Source organism: Galeopterus variegatus, unplaced genomic scaffold (assembly GCF_000696425.1).
Source record: "Galeopterus variegatus unplaced genomic scaffold, G_variegatus-3.0.2 Scaffold2012, whole genome shotgun sequence".
NCBI classification, from domain to species: domain Eukaryota; kingdom Metazoa; phylum Chordata; class Mammalia; order Dermoptera; family Cynocephalidae; genus Galeopterus; species Galeopterus variegatus.
In genome coordinates this window covers 171,780-190,808 of record NW_007728123.1, presented here as the reverse complement: position 1 = coordinate 190,808, position 19,029 = coordinate 171,780, and the positions used below count along the sequence as shown (strand labels likewise).

The window sequence follows — 19,029 nt, the reverse complement described above, 5'->3', positions numbered from 1 at the left end:
TCTTTCCCATATGGAAACCCTGAAAATGAGGTCTGTGTCCCACAGTCACAGTGCTTCCTGGGCTTTGCTGCCTGTCCCCACCCAATGCTCCCTTCTGGAAGCCTCTTGACACAGGTGTGTCCCCTCCTTTTGCCCCTGTGCCTGTGACTTACACTGAGGGAATAAGCCCACAAAAACAAAACACGCATGTACCTGAGGTTGTCCAGTGCATTAAAAAACAAGACCCAAAGACAATGCTTGGTACATCTGTCCTTTAAAAATGAGACCATGATGGGGAATGTTTGGAAGACTTTCCTTATTTTTTGGATTTTGTTTTGTTTCTTCCTCTTTTTAAAAAAATTTTTGAAAGGCTTTCAAGTGAAACAAATCAGAAAACAAATGGGCACATGTGCGCCCATCACAACTATGGCAATGTGTGATCTGGATGCACAGGAGGAAATGATGTGTTAGAGTGGGATTATAGATGCTCTTTGTCTTTTTTCACCGTGTTTGTGAACTGTCTTATTTTAGCTTCTAAATGAGAAAAAGAGGCAGCTGCAGCTAAGTTGTGCAGCAGAAACCAAGAGCATCGTGGCAACTGAGGCAGATCAGATGAAAAGCATTTTCCTCTTTTGTCAGTCCTGTGGACCAAAATCAGGGCTGTCGAGGCAGAAATAATGTTACAAAGGTTTATTGAAAGCCAAGTTTGAGGATCAACCCGGGAAACACAAGCCAACAGAGTTGGAAAGTGCTCCGAAGTCAACTACAAGCAAAAGCATTTTATAAATGAGTTTCAAAAGGAAATTTCAGGAGGCGGGGAAAGCTCCAAGTACAGTTTTCCTTTTCTTGTGGAACACAAAAGTCACAATCATTGGTTTTTGATTACAATCTGTGTGCAACCTGAAGCAGATGCATTATGCTCCAGCTATTCTTAACAGTATCTAAATGGCTTATTCAAAACCAGGTTATGCATTAATTAACAAATCAGCAGTTCTAAGCACGTACATTATTTATCTCAAGAACAAGATGTCTGGGCCGGCCCGGTGGCGCACTCGGTAGAGTGCGGCGCTTGGGAGTGCAGCGGCGCTCCCACCGAGGGTTCGGATCCCATGTACAGACTGGTCCGCTCACTGGTTGAGCGTGGTGCGGGCGCGACACCGAGGGTTGCTCACTGGTTGAGCGTGGTGCGGGCGCGACACCGAGGGTTGCAATCCTGTTGCTGGTCGCGGTGCGGGCGCGACACTGAGGGTTGCGATCCTGTTACCAGTCACGAAAAAAGACAAAAAGGAAAAAAAAAAAAAAGAACAAGATGTCGACATCCAGTTCCTGAAACTTATCCCAAGGCAGTGAGTTTTGAAAAACCTTCATTTTGATTATTTCCTTTATCAGAGCAAGTGTGTGTTCTTTTGCTAGGAAATAACTGGTGCCACTTGTTCTGCTGACTTTTAAACACACCAGTCCTGATTCAGAGATATTTCCTAGTAGCGCTTTCTGTCAGACTGTTCCCAGTCTTACGTAATGGTGTTTAACAAATACTTTCATCTGTTATCTTTGAGAACTTTTCTCATTAACGTCAAGTGACTTAGTGAAAAGATTGCAAAACTTCATTAACAATCTAGCAAGGAGAGATTGTGCTTCTGAAATGGTTTTTTTGGTTCAAATGTCTCTTTTCCCAAAAGTGAAAATAGGTAGACCTCAGAATGGTCAACTGATATGTTTCTGCATGCTTTCCACCACACTTCTCCCGGGGTTTTCCAGAAAAGGCAATGGCCTGGTGTTTTGTCCATTACAGCTGCATAAAGGCATTCACTTGTGCTTCCACTGTGTACAGTTGGCAGGTTCAGGCAGGGATGGGAGCCTCCAGCGTGGGTGCCTGGACAGGGATTGTAGAATCAATGAGAAGCTGGAGATTTCTCTTTGGGCCAAATTCCCTTCTCACAGCCTGGAATGGGGCCTTTGTCTCTCCTGCAGTGTTACTTTCCACCACCTCTTGTGGCCAGCTGTGGTCAGGCATCTCCGACAGAGCTTCCATCAATGAGAAGCTGGAGATTTCTCTTTGGGCCAAATTCCCTTCTCACAGCCTGGAATGGGGTCTTTGTCTCTCCTGCAGTGTTACTTTCCACCACCTCTTGTGGCCAGCTGTGGTCAGGCATCTCCGACAGAGCTTCGGAGGCCAACCCCAGGCAGCTTCCCCTATACCCCACTCTCCCATGGGTCTCCTACTTTGAGGAGGCTTGTGTGGTGGCTCCCTGAGGCCCATCCCTAGGGTTCTGAATGTCAAAGGATCATTCCTGAGGGGTGCTGATCCTCCATCCTTCCTTGTGAAGCATTCTGAAGGCACTCCAGGGCCTGCATGTGCCCCAGCATGGATTGTTGGGTTGCTCAGTTTCTCATGCATGGTGACTGATGGAATCACAGATGGACCTTTATCATAGGCCCAGGCCTTGGCCCATCACTCCCACTCCTTGCCCTGAGGGCTTCTGTCTTCTCTTCCTTGTCCCTAGCCAGGGTGTTTGAGGTCACCTCTACTAGACAGTCAGAATCTGAATTCCTCCAGAATCAGATTTCTGCTCTCAGGGCTAAGGGCATCAGGGACAGGGCTGGGGAGAGTGGGGTACGGGATGGGAGGTGGAAAGGTAGGTGACGAACAAAGATGATTACTGCCTTCATAATTCACAAATATCAGTCCTCTCATGGACAGAAGGAAGGAAGGATAAGCACTAGTCACTGGAAAAATCAACATCAGATAATAATAGCAGTCTTGCTTAACACAGCTTCTGCTGCCAGCGTACAGAAAGAACCAGCTTTTCTGAACTCCAGCAATGAGTACTTACTAACTTTAGAGCTTTTAAATTCTATCTTAGAATCTCAGAAGGAAGACCATTCTGGTATTTCCAAATTAGAAATTCTCTGATTTTATTTAAAACAGTACATTTGTCTGTTAAGAATGAGGTGATCGTAGGGCATTGGGAGGCTCAGTAAGTACCTTTAGAGTCAGGATTGTGGGGTGTGGGTAGGGGTGTGAGGGCTCACCAGGAACTGTTGGGGATGGCATTGTCTCACTCGATGCCTGGGCCCCGCGTGACTAAGCACCGCCTCTCCCTGCAGGAGACCCTCTGCAGTGTGGAGCTTGGGTCGGGCAGTGCGCTCTTTACATCGTGATCATGGTTTTTGAAAAATCCGTTGTCTTCATCGTCCTCCTAATACTGCAGTGGAAAAAGGTTTGCCTCTCGTCTCTGCTCTGCAGCTCCTTGATAAGCTAAGCACACAGTACTTCCTACCCCATCACCCATATCCCCCAGCCCTATTGGAAAACCAGATTTGTTTTTGTTTTTCACTCCATGAATGTACCCTGGATTCAGTCTGATAATGGCAACTACTTGTAAGTTTGTTTTTCTTTAATTTAGCATCCATCCACTTCATTTATGTAAATTTCTGCTCTAGATTAAGCCTTGTGATGTATAAAGCTAGAGAAAATACAGTCCTGGCCCTCAGGTCTGATACTACTCTTCAGGCCTTGCAACTGTAAATCTCTCCATTTGCAGATGTCCTCACACACCTCTCTTGGCTGGTGGTTTAACTGAGTCATTTGGTGCCACAGGCAGCTTCTGGGTCTGTGACCAGTGTGCTGATGCCCTGGGGAGCTCACAGATGCTCTCGGCCCTGACCTCTGCCCTCTGACCCCAGTACTGTGCAGATAAGCCTCTCCTGCTCGCCTCCATACGCCCACATGAAACCAGCTGAAGGGCCTTCAGAAGAAGTGGCTCAGATCTCGGTCTCCCTTGGGTTTTATTTTTTTAGGAAAATAAGCCAAGGCTTTTCAGAGCTGTTGTCCCTTCAGGAGGTGGTTAGGGTGCAGGATTTCTGTTAGACAGTGGTCTGGCACCCCGTCACTAGCGTCTGTAATGACCGTCCACCGAGTTCACTCCCTCAAGCCCCACACTGCTCCCTGCAGGCCTCAGGCTACTCTCTGCTCTCCAGGGTGGGCACTGCCTTGCTGTGGCTCGGTGGTTGTAAGTCCACTGTGCTCTGCATATCCACACCCACGGGAAAACTGGTAAAGCACTAACTGCTGAAAGTGGTCTCCAGGGGGTTCCCTCATTATCAGTCAAATCTGGGGACTGTGCAGCCCTGCTCCCATCGGGCTCTGCAGGGAGTGTCTATGCTCAGCTCCCTCCCAGGGCCTTAGGGACTCCTCCCTGCTTTCTCTGTGGTCTTTCCGCCTCACAGAGTCTGCCTCTCTTTACAGGTGGCCCTGTTGAATCCCATTGAAAACCCTGATCTGAAGCTGGCCATCGTCATGCTGATCGTCCCCTTCTTTGTCAATGTCAGTGCTATGTTGCTTTTTTTTTTTTTTTTAACCTGGTTTGTGCCCTTCCTTCCAGAGTTCCTGCTCAGAGTTCTGAGTCTGACAAAAAGCTCACCTTATAGCCATCAGGTCTTTCTGGGTGACTCTTTGTCACCTCCCCACCTCCACCTCCAGACCTGGAAATGGAGAGATTGCTTCCTCAAAAGGCAGGTTCCCTCTCCAGGCCCTGGTGCAGGATGAAAGGTCCTAGGAACTTTGTCTTGCCCTCCCTGCCAGGGGGCCTCCCACCAAGAAGTCCCACCCCATGTGTAACACCAACTTCTAGATCAGCATTGTTTCAAAGGTACCCCAGTCCTTTATTCCTGACCGTAGATCTCAAAGAGAAACTCAGGAGCACAATGGCTAGAAGTTAGGGAATAGTGAGAAGAAGCCGGGGCAAACAGTGATGGCACATGTGCTGGCAGCTGTGCAGAGTCCAGGGTGAGGCGCCAGAGCAGGTGTCCAGAGACCTTGGTGCCGGGCCCAAGACAGGCTGTCCTATTGGTCACCACAACAAGAACTCCTCAGTGTGGATAGGGCAGGGATTTTCTTGCCCATTCTCTGATAAGAAAACCGAAACAAAGGGAACAGAGATTGGGAAACTCTTCCTAAGCTTCTGGGGGATAACGGGGAGTAGATGGGGTTTTTCTTTCCATAGTTCTGGATTTCATAACCTGGAATGTGGGCAGAGAAGGGTAGATATGGGGGTTGCTTTGCTTTGAAAAATGGCTTATCCCACAGTAATCTGCACTTTTCCATCCCACAGTCTTTGATGTTTTGGGTAGTAGATAATTTCCTCATGAGAAAAGGGAAAACGAAAGCTAAACTAGAAGAAAGAGGAGCCAACCAGGACTCAAGGAATGGGAGCAAGGTCCGCTACCGAAGGGCCGCATCCCACGAGGAGTCTGAGTCTGAGGTAGGCGCCTTCTTGACTCTCTGAGGGCCAGAGATGTCCTGCCATGGGCCCATGGCGATCTCTGGTCTCGTCTTTGCATTTGGTCTTCTCTGGAGTGCTGGGTCACAGTGCCAACCAGGGAGGGAGAAGAGGCTGAGCCAAAGAGCAGCCTAGCTCCCAGGTAGCTCCTGTCCAGTCAGGCCCATCCCTGCTGTCCCACAGGCCTTCCTAGGGCAGGAGGTTGGAGCATGTGGTGGAGTTGCTTCATATCTTCTCTAGGTGCGTGTCCTTAGAGTCTGGCACAGGGCCTGTTGTGTTGTAAGAGCTTGGTGAACATTAGGGAAATGACAAACAGCTCCTGAGCGTTCATAGTCACATGGTTTGGCATCTGGCTAATAATGTGAAATTCAGAATAGGGGACAGAATGTCAAGAAATGAGGCACAAGCGCAGTCAGCTAGATGGGCAGGGCACTTTGTGGCCAGGCTGAGGAGTTGGGACGTGCTTGTGCAGGCGGTAGGAGCTAGTGAGGGTGTATAATCGGGACTGAGACTGGAGGCAGGAAGCTGCAAGGATGAGACCATGCGCCCTGCCCCTAGGGTGGAAGGAGTGTGTGTCCCCTGCACAGGTGGACTTTGAGGCCTCTTGGTCCTGATGTAGGCTGTTCAAATCTCTCCTGGGGCTCAGAGGCCTCAGGAACCAGGCAGGTGGCATGGTAGGTAGTCAGGGAATGGCCCTGGCTACATGGCTGAGTCATTCCAGGGGCTCAGAAAAGCCAAGCGCTTCTGTTTGTCTTTAAAAATTACAAAGTTGGGGGCCAGCCCGTGGCTCACTTGGGAGAGTGTGGTGCTGATAACACCAAGGCCACGGGTTCGGATCCCATATAGGGTTCTGTTTGTCTTTAAAAATTACAAAGTTGGGGGCCAGCCCGTGGCTCACTTGGGAGAGTGTGGTGCTGATAACACCAAGGCCACGGGTTCGGATCCCATATAGGGTTCTGTTTGTCTTTAAAAATTACAAAGTTGGGGGCCAGCCCGTGGCTCACTTGGGAGAGTGTGGTGCTGATAACACCAAGGCCACGGGTTCGGATCCCATATAGGGATGGCCGGTTGGCTCACTGGCTGAGCGTGGTGCTGACACCAAGTCAAGGGTTGAGATCCCCTTACCGGTCATCTTTAAAAAAAAAAGAAATTACAAAGTTGGTTCAGAGTAGCCACACTGAAAACTCCCAGCCTGTGTGTCCATCCAATACGGGGATCAAACTCTATGCCTTGGTGTTATCAGCACCATGCTGTAATCAACTGAGCTAACCAGCCAGCCCTGTCTTCTTTTTGAAAGAGGCTTTTTGGTTTGCTTCTGCTATATTTAAGGTAGCTTCAAGGACTGGGACTCCATGTGTCCAGATTGAGCTTTTTTGCCAGGATGACCTTAGGCTGCAGGTCCCTACTGCGTTTGCTCTGGTGGGGTTTGGTTCCAGCTGGAGATTGGATGGGGAAGTAGGGAGTATTCGCAGAGGGAGGGGGCCTGTCAACTCAGCGCTGGTGTCAGTAGCCTGTGAATGTTCTTGTAGTGAATGTGGTCTCTGGTGGGCCATTTCTCATTGTGTGAAGGTGGCCTCCCCTCACCCTCTTCCAGAAAAACGGGAGGGCCCAGGGTCCAGGGAGGGCAATTAAGGAAAGTACTGGGGGCGGTGACTCAGGCCATGCCTTTCTGCTGCCTCAGATCCTGATCTCGGCTGACGACGAGATGGAGGAGTCAGACGTGGAGGAGGACCTCCACAGACTGACCCCCCTCAAGCCTGTGAAGAAAAAGAAGCACCGCTTCGGGCTGCCCGTATGATGCATTCCCATGCCGGGGTGACAGGATTGGGGTCCGCCGGCTGCCGTGTGAAGAAAAAGAAGCACCGCTTCGGGCTGCCCGTATGATGCATTCCCATGCCGGGGTGACGGGATTGGGGTGGTGGTGGGTGGTCACCCTGCGACGTCATTCCTTGCCTCCTCTCTCTGCCCTTCCTCTTCTTCCCATGCCGGGGTGACAGGATTGGGGTCCGCCGGCTGCCGGGTGGTGGGTGGTCACCCTGCGACGTCATTCCTTGCCTCCTCTCTCTGCCCTTCCTCTTCTACCTCCACTGCTCTTGCTGACTCCACCCACCTCTGCCTGCTCCCAGATGACTGTGACTTATAAAGAGGGAAGAGGAACCAGTGCTCAAGGGGGCTGTGGGCAGCTGGAGGTCCCGTGCTCAGTTGCACTACAAACACTGACCAAATATGCAAGTGAGGAATTCTGTCTGTATGTTATTGTCCTGACCAGTGTTGCGAGGGACCCAGAAGCCCCTGTCCTGTGTCCGACTGGTTGGCATGGTGAAAAAAAACAGGCACACACAGACTGGGTGGGCCCTTTCACCAAGGCTGCAGGCAGTGTGAACACACAGCTCGTTTTGGACTGAAAGTCACTCATTGACCAAGTTGTAACCAGAATGCTTTCTTACACAAAATGGCCTTTGTAACTATTGATTTTCAAGCCGGTTTTATGAGCTGTGACAGTGTTACTGTTTTTTGAGTATGTGTTTATTTCCTACAAAGTACCTATGGGACTAATGGGCAAAACATAGATTTTTAAGTCTTCCGTATGCTGTTTGACTTTTATATTTTTAAGTTATATTTTCATACTATTGTATTTAAAAACTCTTTTTAACTCCCAAAGAAATGAGTTTGTTTGCATCTTGTGGGTGTGAGCTGGTGGGAGGAAAAAGTTGGGAGTTTTTTACTTATAATATTGTTAGGGAATGTCCTATGATAAGATGGGAGAAATGATCCCAGCAGAAAGGGAAGACGGACCTTATCTGGAAATGGCAAACCCAGTGGTTCCATGAAGGTCAGGCCTGAGTGTGGGGCAGCTGGTCTGAATGCAGATCCAGGCTCTGTCTGGGGCGCATGAGCACTATGGTATTTCTGCTGGCAGGTTAGCAGTCTTGGTTAAACTTGACTGAGAAAGAAGCTTAAGAGGTCAGAGACTACCACACTGCTCCTGTTTGTTCCTTGCCTCTCTTCAGAGCTCCCAGATCTCAAGTTTAAAGTGGTCTCCGCCTCTTAGCCCCACTGCTGCAGCCCGCAGAACCAGCCTCTGGTCCCAACCCTAGAACCTCTTCCCACACAGCCCTGGTGCCTGTCATCTTAGTACCGTCTTGTCATCTTGCACAACAGTCTGGAGAACATCTTGCCTGCCTAAGTGATCCCGTTTTTCACATCCTTCAAAACTGTGAGGTAGCTGGGACAGGTAGGGATGAACCTGTGTAAACCCACAGGCAGACAAGGCGCTTCTAGGCTGTGTCCCCTCCTTGGGGAGTGGCACCCATTCCTCAGCATGGCCACAGACCCCCATGCCTTTGGAAGTTTGCTGAATGGCAGTGGGACAGGCTGACTGTGGTACTTTCCCTGCTGTGGAAGCAGCAAAGTAGAGCTGCCCAGTGGTTTGTCAAGCCAAGGGGCAGCCGTGGACATTTAGGAACAGAAAACCACACCGCTGCCGTGTGAGCTGGGAAACAGCCCGGGCCTTAAGTGAGACCAGTGCAGAGGAGACCACTCCACTCAGAACCATCTTTTTAGAGCTATGTAAAGATGAGATTTACTTCAGCTCTTTGGGTCTGAACTGTGGCGTGAAAGCCAAGCTGTTAAACCAGGCACTCTGGGACTATCCTCTGCCTGTCCCAGACAGGGGGCAAGCCTTGGGGAGGCCTTCTCAACCCGTCTTACTCCAGGAGTGCAGAGCCACTGAGGGGAGCAGGGACTGTCACTGCAGTAGCAGGCAACTGCTAGTGTGAGCATCGTGGCCAGAGAGGAGACGGCAGACGGCGCATGAGATTGGCATCTTTCTTGAGTTTTGCATGCTCCTGCTCACATTTACTCTCCTCACCCCTCCTATCCCGTGGCTGTAGTAGTGGCCCTTTCTCTGCCAGTTCTCTAGTGGGGAAGAGTGGCTGCAGCCAGGCTGTATTAAGTCGCATTTGGGAAGGCCAGAACGGACGTTCCTAGTAAGATGGTCAGTCCCTCATGACATCAGTGACTCGGTCCTCATTTCCTGCCTCCTGTTTCATATTGGTTTGAACACCAAAGCCCAGCTGTTTCCTCCATCTTCCTGGAGCTCAGAATCAGAGCTTCATTTTCAGGCTTGAGCTCCTAATGTTTCCAAACTGGGGGCAGAGGGTGGGGGAGCTATAATCTGTGAAGATGAAAACTGGGTTATATAGACCTCAGATCTCATCTAAGGCTTGTCCTTTCTCCTACTGAGCAGTGGGTTTGGGGACAAAGAGGTAGCAAGTGAGTAGTAGTTTTTCCCTGATTTTCAGTAAGGGCTTTAGTCTCTAAGCTGCAGCTGTGTAGCTAGCTAACCAGGAGATGGAGGTCTAACAGGTTGTCTGGACAGCATGGCCTTACATGTTCGGGCCTCCCCTACCCGTGTGCATGTACACATGGACAGGCACGGGAGTCTGTGTCCCGTGGGATTGCCTTCTGCAGTCACACGGGCTCTTCTGTGCGCACTGTCCCATGAAAGTAGATGCAGAGGGCTGTGGTCAGGACTTCCTCCCAAGCTGTCCTCCCTTCCTGGGGTGAATTTCCTCACCACCTGCTCCAAGGTGCCTTAGGAGGTGCAGTCTCACCTGGCCTGTCCCATGAAAGTAGATGCAGAGGGCTGTGGTCAGGACTTCCTCCCAAGCTGTCCTCCCTCCCTGGGGTGAATTTCCTCACCACCTGCTCCAAGGTGCCTTAGGAGGTGCAGTCTCACCTGGTCACTTGGCAAGTGTCACCATGCTTGAGAAACGACGGGATACCAGCTGCATCCTGTGTGCTGTCAATCTGATTTGTCCAAATCTGGACTTTAGCCAAGCCACCCATGATGAAAACTTGCCAGTCGAGGTCATGAACACGTTTCTTGTAACTAATAGAAATAAGACTATGAGGTCAGACTGTCGTACCTAGATGGAAGAGATGGTTGTTTCTGTTATTTCCTTTTGCTGTCAGTGGGACATTGACAATGGCAAGTAGAGGGTGTTGGTGAGATCCCAGGGGTCAGTGGCTTCTTGGTCTGCTCAGCCCAAAGACGTATGAGGTGAGGGTCTATTGCCCCTCAGTTAGCCCTTGGGCATGCTGGTGGCCTCCTGCTTCAAGCTTTAATTTGGGCCCTCTTTGGCAACCGGGAGTCATGAGTTATTATCACCTGTCATGCCTTTTTCTTCAGGGAAAATATAAAAAGTCTCAAGTGCAAGTTGTAACTTCCTTTAGGCAGTGTAGGCCTGTAGGCTGCAGCCTAGAGTTCACGTCCAAAGGCTGCTCCACGACCCTGGAGGGAGCAGTCCCTGGCCGGCAGCCTGCTCTGTGCCCCAGATTGCAGTTTATTGGTGGCCAGGCCAAGATAGCAGCACCGGGAGCTTGCTGCAAGCCAGAGCAGCTACCTGGTAGGGTATAGAGCTGGCTTTTAGAGGTTTCACGTGCTTCCAACTAGGCATGCAGAGCTCTCTGTTTTACCCTGCAACACACTGGCAGCTCTGAGGGGCTTTGCTTTTGGTGAAGGACTTTTGGTCTGACTTGCTATGAGCACCTTGAGTTCTTGTGCTGGTTAGTTGGCTGGTTTGATTGTTTTAAATTTGATTTTTCTTCTCATAAAATTTATTGCAAGTCATACCTATGTGAGCAAAACTGTGGCCCACTTCAGTTGCCATCCCAGTGGGGGTATTTAATCAGTGGTGTTACAATTCATGGAAACATTTTTGAAATGAAAGGGAAGATGATGTACTTACATTGTAAAATGGTTTACAATAAAGTTTGACATCTTATTACAGTTTTTTAAAAAAGAAACCATCGCATTTTTGGTTTTTATTTGTGTTCTCAGGAGTTGAAACCACTTAGTGAGGTCAAAAAATTCCCGCAGTAGTTAGAAGGCTCTCCCCAGGAAACAGAGTGAACCTCACAAAGCCTCATGGCATAAGTGGAAGCCAAAATCTACTGACAAAGGAAGCCCAACATCCTCTTGCCCTTTCCACTTCCTTGCTGCCGAGCATCAGAGCTAGTCCACCTCCTGAGGAAGGAGTTGTAGTGGGGAGACAGGGCATCCTACATCCGTGTCCCTGCAGCCACGGGCCTGGAAGGCAGGTGCCTCCCTGGATAGAGCCAGCTGTGGGGCAGTGCTGAAGCCACGGTTATGCTCCGTACTGGCACCCCTTGAGCCAGCGGCAGCACCCTCATAGGCCTGGCTGTCCTCAGTTGCCTCTTGGCCCCTGCTCACGGTCCTGGGCATTCCTCATGTCAGCACTTGTCTCATCGAGCCTGGCAGTCCTTATATTGGCCTCCTGGGGACCAGGACCAGAGGCAGCCATTGGGGTGGGGGTGGAGATATGACAGCAGCAGAGTGGCATTTGGGATAACCAAATGTCATGCCTGGTTGGGTTCCGTCTGCCTGGAGCCTTTAAGGATAAAAATAATCTCTGAAACTGAAAAGGAGCTTGGGTATGTCTGAGCTAGCAGGGGGGGCCCTTCCTCTGGGGTTGTTAGGAGCTTCTGGCAGAGGAGAGCTAATAAGTGACTCAGGGGAAGCCTTCGGGCCTGTCCTCTTCACAGCTGGAGTGGGCTTCACTCCCTCCCCCTTTCAGCAACCTGAGCTGTGCTGCAGGCCACCCCCGTTCAGTGACCTCATCTCAGTCAGAGGCTCTATGCCTGAGACTCGGTTTCCCACCTTCATCGCCCCAGTGCCCTCACCATCAAGCATGGTTTCCTCCCTGGTCCTTCCTGGGCCCCTTCCCCCTGCCTTGCTATGGATGAAGGCAGAGGATGAGGGCATCAGCAAAAACACAACGGAGCAGCTCCCCAGGCTCCCCTTGGCATCAGTTTCTCCACCTGTGAGCCAGCAGTTGCCCGTCACTCAGAGTCTGCTGAAGACCCAGTGAGCTCACCATAAGCAACAGATACAGGAAGCTTCTGTCCTCCTGCTGTGTGGGATGGGAAGTCTCTTTGCTGGAATGCAGGGGAAGGGGTTGAAAGAAAAACAAGCTCAGAGCAGTCCAGCCTGGCTCAGGTGCTGAAGACCCAGTGAGCTCACCATAAGCAACAGATACAGGAAGCTTCTGTCCTCCTGCTGCGTGGGATGGGAAGTCTCTTTGCTGGAATGCAGGGGAAGGGGTTGAAAGAAAAACAAGCTCAGAGCAGTCCAGCCTGGCTCAGGGTCTCCCTTTCCTCAGGGACACCCCCACACACTGGGATGGACCTTCGTAGACAGACATTTCTGACTGTCACACACACATTCCAGGACTGGCTTCATAAGACACACAACCAGTCACTGCCGGTGGCAACACATCCCCATGTGCACACAGCAGCTGTTCCTGAGGGTGCAGGGTCTCCCCAGCTGTCTGCTCTCACCAGAGCTGCAGCCCCTGGGCGGCAGTGCTCAGTGAGCACCTATCATCTCCATGAATAAACTCTGAAGCCAGTGGCTGTGTGGACCTGAATCATCAGAGAGCTGTCAGAGGAGGGGGAGTGACTTCCCAGGACAGGCAAGAAGGCTATTTAAGCTCCAGAGGGCTGGGCTCCACTCAGATTTCCTCCACCAGCTCCTGCCTGCCGGAAAGGTGACTTCAAGAGCCAGCTCTCAGAGAACAAGCACCATGTCCCAGGTAGGAGGGCCCAGTGTGGGCTGGGTTGGTGCCAAAGGAAGTGGGGGTAGAGACCTGGACACTGTTGTCCCTGACAGCTGGGTCTTAAGCTGAACTTCAAGCATAAACAGGAGGCTCTGCAGCCCCTAGGAGGCCGCTGCTCAGGGAAAACACCCTGAGTCCCACATTGCCATGATGAATTCCTGTTCAGCTTAGCTTTGGTGGCAGTCCATGGTTTGTTAGGGGGATTGGGGGAAATGTGTGTGGTGCTTGTATAGATCTCTGCGTGTGCCTTCATGTATTTGGGAGGGAGCTGCTTGTGTAGCTCTGTATGTGCGTGTGTGTACACACGGAGCTGTATCTCTGCGTGTGTGTGTACACATGAGGCTGTATCTGTGTGGGTGTGTGTGTGCACGCGTGTGCACGTGAAGCTGTGCGTATAGGTGCACAGCTCTATACCCGGGTATCTCCCCAGCAGGTGTATCTCTGTGCAGCAGTTGTAGTGTGTTGCCCTGAGGAGCCTAGCCCAGGCTGAGGGAGGGAATCCCCGCACCTGCCCCCAGGGCTTAGGAAGGAATAAGGCCTGGGACTCCCAGGCAAGGGTTGAGGATGTCTCTAGCACTGGAGGGACAGACAGACCAGCCTGCTAAGTTAGGGGGTAGAGGCTATCCTTGCTGCCTGCTCCATGAGTGGGTGCTGACTCTGAACTGTAACTTCGTGGGCATCTGGTCCCTCTACCCCATTCCCACCCCAAAAAACACAAATACTGGCCCTTTTTTGGGAGAGGGGCAACTTCTAAGGGACCCCCTGCTGCCCAGTATGCAGGTCTTAGAACTCACCAAATTCCTTAGGCTGCTTGGCCTCAAAGCCAGTCCCTTTTTGCCCATTGTGCCCAGTGCTGAGCTTGGCCAGGCAGACAGCCCAGTGTGAGGCTGCGGTGGCCACTGCCCCCAGAAGCTCCCAATCTGTGGGGGAAGGGTAGATGTACACATCAGACCTGGAGGGCTGGAAGACTCTCCAGGGATGGAGTGTAGTCAGGAGGGCTTCCTGAAAGAGGAATGGGGCCTTAAATTGGCTTGAGTTCAGCGAGCGGGGAGGAGGGTCTTGGCCAAGGCATGGAGGTAGGAAAGGGGTTTCCACCTCAAGGCCTCGGGTTGTAAGATGAGGTTCTGGGCTCTCCAAGGCTGGCCCTCAGGAAGCCCTTATCAAGAAGAAGCGCCCCCCTGTGAAGGAGGAGGACCTGAAGGGTGCCCGAGGGAACCTGGCCAAGAACCAGGAGATCAAGTCTAAGACCTACCAGGTCATGCGGGAGTGTGGTGAGTGTCCTCTGGGTTGGCTGGGGGGAGAGGGGGTGTCAAGGATCCAGGGTTCCTGTGCTCGGGAGGGGGTGCCCCGACCCAAGGGGCCTTCCCTCTGAGGAACCATTCCAGGCGCCTGACTGTGCCTCCTCCCCACAGAGCAAGCTGGCTTGGCCGCCCCGTCAGTGTTCAGCCGCACCCGCACGGGCACTGAGACTGTCTTTGAGAAGCCCAAAGCTGGACCTGCCAAGAGTGTCTTTGGCTGAAAAGCTCACGCCACTCCCCTCACCACCCTGGACACCTAGACACAGGAGCCTTTCCCGAGAACTCTTTTTTTATGCCAGAACCTGCCCTTCTCACCTGCTGTCTCTGGGACTGCCACCTTCCCCCACGGCCCTGGCCCTTTAGCCTGGGGGCTCTTCACCTGCACCTTGGAATTACCAATAAAGAGGATGCCCAAGTGGCCTAGCACTTGAAGGGTGTTGGTTGGTCACTGGCCATGGCCACTAACAGCAGGGGAGAGGGAGACAGGGTGGGGCATGGGAACACATTTTGTGCCCTTCCCAGGCTTTTGGGAGGGTCCCAGAGGATAATGCAGATGCTATTATGGCCACTGCCATATCTAGAAAGAGCCTTGGGACATGAAGACCTGGCGCTGACCTTCTGTATAATTTCAGATCAGTCTCTTCTTCTGAGCCTCAATTTCCCCTTCTGTATAGCAGGGAAGTTGAGCTGGAGCACGTTCCACAAAGCAGGCCACAGTGACACTGCTCAAAGTGAAGCAGGTGGGGGCTTGGGTCTTGCCCCTCCCCCTGCCTTCCACAAAAGCCACTGAGATGCTTCCAAGGACCCCGGGCTGCACGGGACCTAGGACCTCAAAGCCCCCTCTGCTGCACCCTTGTTCATACTGCCCGCTTGCCAGCTTGCATCCCCCTCAAAGACAAGGCCACGTTGAAGTTCCTCTCTGGCCAGTGGCAGTCAGTCTCCTCTTCTGAACGGCAGGGTGATCCTCCCTCTTTCCACTTCTACCGTGCTGCCTGGGGCATGGGAGAACACCAGTTCTAGGCCCATGTGTGATTCTTCTTCCCTCTTCAGGCCTGTGTCCCCGGAGTGCATGAAACTGTCAGATTCAGGAGACTATATAGATCTGTCCAGCTGTGGTGGCAAGATCATGGACGGGCTGCTAGTGGCTCCGTCCAGAGCTGGACTGGCAGGGCCTGGGCTTGCAGTGCCTGGCTCAGGGCTGACTCCTGCTTGGAAGCCCCTCCTGTCCCCTGGGCAGGTGGAACTGACTACTCGGAAACTTTCCCACGTCTCTGGCCAGCCTAGACTCCTTATATAGCTCTGGTTCCAGGCTGGGCCCGTGCTCTGCGCCCCAAGGGAACAGAATTTCTGCATTCCAGTTTGAGAGTTCCCTCAGGGCTGGTGTCACTGAGCCATCCTCCTTCCCTGGCCCAGGACTTGGCCCTGGCCACATTTTTATGACGGGTCTTTTTCCCTGTCTGTGACCATAGACTCAGGAGCTGATTGTCTCAGAACCACTAGGGAACACAGCACCAGCTGCCTCCAGAGTGCCTAATATTTATTCACTTTATTGCTATTTGTTATAAAAGCAACACTTCAACTTTATTAAAGGCCAACTAAGAAAAGTTACGAGGAACCCCACCCCGGGCCCTTGGGCAGCACCCCAACAGGCCTGAGTTGCCACAGCATCACACCGCTGTGACAATGGCATTCTGCCCTCTATCACTCAAGTGATCATGGGCACGACTGACCTCCACACAGGGCCACCTGCTTGTACACACCACCACACCCGGTCACCCCTTCAGGAACTCTTTGCGCAGTTAGCTCTCTCGTCTGCTCCATGCTCTCCTGTCCACAAACTCCCAGCATCAGGACTTCTGGGCCACAAGATGTAGCATCTTATGGCTCTTTTTGTACTGTTAAATTGAGGCAGGGCAGAGTAGGGACACGGCCCAGAGAGGCTGCTCAGAAATACTCGGACTGGACCGGCCAGAGCCCATGCACTAGGCAGGACAGGAGGGGCAGAGGTGAGCCATTAGGAGTTCGCACCTGGGATGGTGAACGAGAAGGTAGGCGGTGCATTCCTCTCTCTTTGGCGGAGATGCCTGCGCCCTTCTTTGGCGTGTACCTTCATTTGGTAATAAAGCCCCATTATGTCGCGTTTCTCTGTCCCTCTCTTCCTTTCCTTTTGCCAGTGCCATGAAAGATTCTTCTTTCATGGACTAAGAACTTGGATCTGTGCCCAGTAACAAAATTGCAGGTTTTGTTTTGGGGCCTTGCTCTGGTTGGACCAAAAGCCCTAGCTAGATTAATGGGGCCTAAATGGCAGCCTGGTACCCTGGAGGGAGAAGGGTGGCCGGTGGGCCCAGCACCCCTCACTCCAGAAATAGACATATCTGCCCTGCTTTGCCCCACTCAGACACCTCCAAGGGCCTCTCGATGCCTTCAGAGCCCCCCACTGCCCAGCCACACACACCTGGCTGCTACTGCCGCTTCCTCCAGGAAGCTGCCTGGAACAGCCCTCGAGTCCTAGTCTTCCCGACCTTCTCTCTGTTTCCCCCCAGCTGGACTTCAGGAGAGCAGACTGTGCTTTCTTCACTGTTGTGTCCTCCTAGCCCTATGGAGCATTTTGGTAAAATGACTGGTGTGAGAGGTCCTTGTGCCTTGGAAGGTTCTGGACCTTTCAGAAGGGGAGCCATAACCTCAGTATATGTTTCTGCGCCAGCCAAGGTTCATGGGGTGTTCACTTGCCTGCTTATCTAAGGCCACTGTGGTTTTTGGCTTGTAGATCTCAATTTATCAGAACCTGCCCCCGCAGGGGTGGGGCAGCCAGCAAGTTACTAATTCATTCCCACATGCTCTCAAGTTCAGAAGCCAGCCTGGCAGCCACTGGAGCCAAAATGAAGATCCCGGCCTCTGTCCACATCTGCGGCACCATGCTGGCCCTGCTCTCACTGCTGGCTGTCCTCCAGACTGCCACAGCCCGCAAGGTAGCAGTATCCACGGTGCCTGTATCTGCCCCTGATGCTAGTGGTGTGAGTTGGGGAATGAGAGAACGTGTCTGTGAAGTGGCGGGGAGCCTCTGTGTGTGCAAGTGTTTAAGTAACATAAGTGCCGGTCAGTGTGGTTTGCAAAGAAGTGGTGCTGACTATTCACCAGGCACCACCCCGAGGGCCTTGCAGATCAGGGGTGATCCTATTGTCTTCATTTTACAGATGAGGAAATGCAGCTTGGCAAGTTACCACTCGAGGCCAGCAGTGGGGCAGAGTAGGTTAGAATGCAGCTTTAAAAGCCTGGCTCTACTGACCCTGGCTGAGTGACTTCAGGGAAGTTATTTATGCTTTCTATGTCTTGGTTTCCTCATCTGTAAAATAGGGTAATAATAGAACCTATTGAGAGGGTGGTTGTGAAAATCGAACCCATAATACATATAAAGTGCTTAGTACAGTGCCTGGCCAGAGAAAACAGTCCAATGTGCCCACATGCACCTCTATGCTGATCTGTGCATGTGCAGAGAGCCATGTGCAGCTAAACAGGGCTGTGCATGTGCGAGCATGGCATACTCAGGCAGGTAACGTGTGTAAGGCTCTGCGTGTGAACACGTATGTCCTTCAAGGAATGGGAGAGTGCCCTGCGGAGGTGAGTGGGGATTTGGGGAAGATTCACTGCAGGGAAAAGAAAGGGCAAAGACAAAGATTCTCAGCTCTTAGAGACCAGACCTTGGTCTACCTCCAAATTCTCCCAGCTGCTGTGACCCCTGGTAGGAAACTGGCAACAGCTATTCTCCCCAGTCTCTATGGAGGCCAAAGTCACCAGAAATCAAAGGACTTGTTCACTGCCCTTCACTGGGCATCATGACACTGCCAGGGCCCTTGCCTCTGCCCAGAGAATTATGGTTCTGCTCCCAGACTCTGGGGCTCAGGCTCCACCAGAAATCAAAGGACTTGTTCACTGCCCTTCACTGGGCATCATGACACTGCCAGGGCCCTCGCCTCTGCCCAGAGAATTATGGTTCTGCTCCCAGACTCTGGGGCTCAGGCTCTATCACCCACAGCCTGCTTGTTCTCTGCAAGGCACGAGGGGCCTCCATAGTGGGCCCTGCCCTGTGGTGCGGTAGGGTGGAGAGTGAAACACATCACCACCTCATATGTGAGAAGAACGTTCACATGTGAAATGCCTCACTGGGCTCAGCCTGAGGCTTGGTCAGTGGCTCAGCTGGGTTGGGGGCCAGGGTTTGATCTGGTGGGGCCATGGTCAGGGTCCCAAGTTGAAGAGTGTTGCCCCTGGGGTGGCATTGAAACTATCTGATTCCTTCCTCTTTCGGTGGTCCAGAATGACATCGACATCTACAGCCTCACCGTGGACTCCAAGGTCTCATCCCGATTTGCCCACACGGTCGTCACCAGCCGGGTGGTGAACAGGGCCGATACTGTGCAGGAGGCCACCTTCCAGATGGAGCTGCCCAAGAAAGCTTTCATCACCAACTTCTCCATGTAGGTGTCCTCCTACCCTCCTCCTCCTCCTCCCCCCAACCCAGTGCTGTGATTCCATCTGTTCTGCGCCCAGCAGACCCTCCTCCTGCAGGGAGGCATGCTGGGATGTTTGGCTTCAGGAGCGTGCACTGTACATCTTGTAGGCCAGACAGGGAGTGAAGCTTTACAAAGGAACTTACGCATTCTCAGAGATGTCTCCGTCCCTCCTTCCATCCATCCCTCTGTTCATCCATTCGTCCCTTTGTCATCTCTAAGTGCTGCCTAGGTGGCAGGCAGAGAACCACAGCATCTGTGTCTCTGCTTTGAGGAGCACAAACTTGGGCATCCTGAGGCCAGACCCAGGCAGGAGGGAGCC

General features: G+C 52.1%; 3 protein-coding genes across 4 annotated transcripts in view; all 3 read left to right on the top strand.

The window, feature by feature from the left end:
• The window catches only part of LOC103596443 (transmembrane protein 110), a 56,567-nt gene extending 49,492 nt beyond the window's left edge, over positions 1-7,075 (top strand). Inside the window, exons 5-8 of the mRNA XM_008580076.1 lie at positions 3,088-3,200; positions 4,229-4,306; positions 5,094-5,243; positions 6,943-7,075. Coding sequence (XP_008578298.1) covers positions 3,088-3,200; positions 4,229-4,306; positions 5,094-5,243; positions 6,943-7,059 — 458 coding nt within the window. The 3' untranslated portion in view covers positions 7,060-7,075. The remainder of the gene's footprint in view (positions 1-3,087; positions 3,201-4,228; positions 4,307-5,093; positions 5,244-6,942) is intronic.
• MUSTN1 (musculoskeletal, embryonic nuclear protein 1) overlaps positions 1-14,634 on the top strand; it is a 64,040-nt gene extending 49,406 nt beyond the window's left edge. The window contains exons 2-4 of one of the 2 annotated variants that reach the window (XM_008580079.1): positions 12,818-12,880; positions 14,043-14,175; positions 14,317-14,634. In XM_008580079.1, the coding sequence (XP_008578301.1) occupies positions 12,872-12,880; positions 14,043-14,175; positions 14,317-14,423 (249 nt within the window). In that variant the 5' untranslated portion in view covers positions 12,818-12,871 and the 3' untranslated portion in view covers positions 14,424-14,634. Of the gene's footprint in view, positions 1-12,808; positions 12,881-14,042; positions 14,176-14,316 lie in introns of those variants that run through there. The other variant, XM_008580077.1, reaches the window with a different exon arrangement.
• A 2,447-nt stretch (positions 14,635-17,081) lies between these two features.
• ITIH4 (inter-alpha-trypsin inhibitor heavy chain family, member 4) overlaps positions 17,082-19,029 on the top strand; it is a 17,177-nt gene continuing 15,229 nt past the window's right edge. The window contains exons 1-2 of the mRNA XM_008580084.1: positions 17,082-17,171; positions 18,514-18,674. Of these exons, the coding sequence (XP_008578306.1) occupies positions 17,082-17,171; positions 18,514-18,674 (251 nt within the window). The remainder of the gene's footprint in view (positions 17,172-18,513; positions 18,675-19,029) is intronic.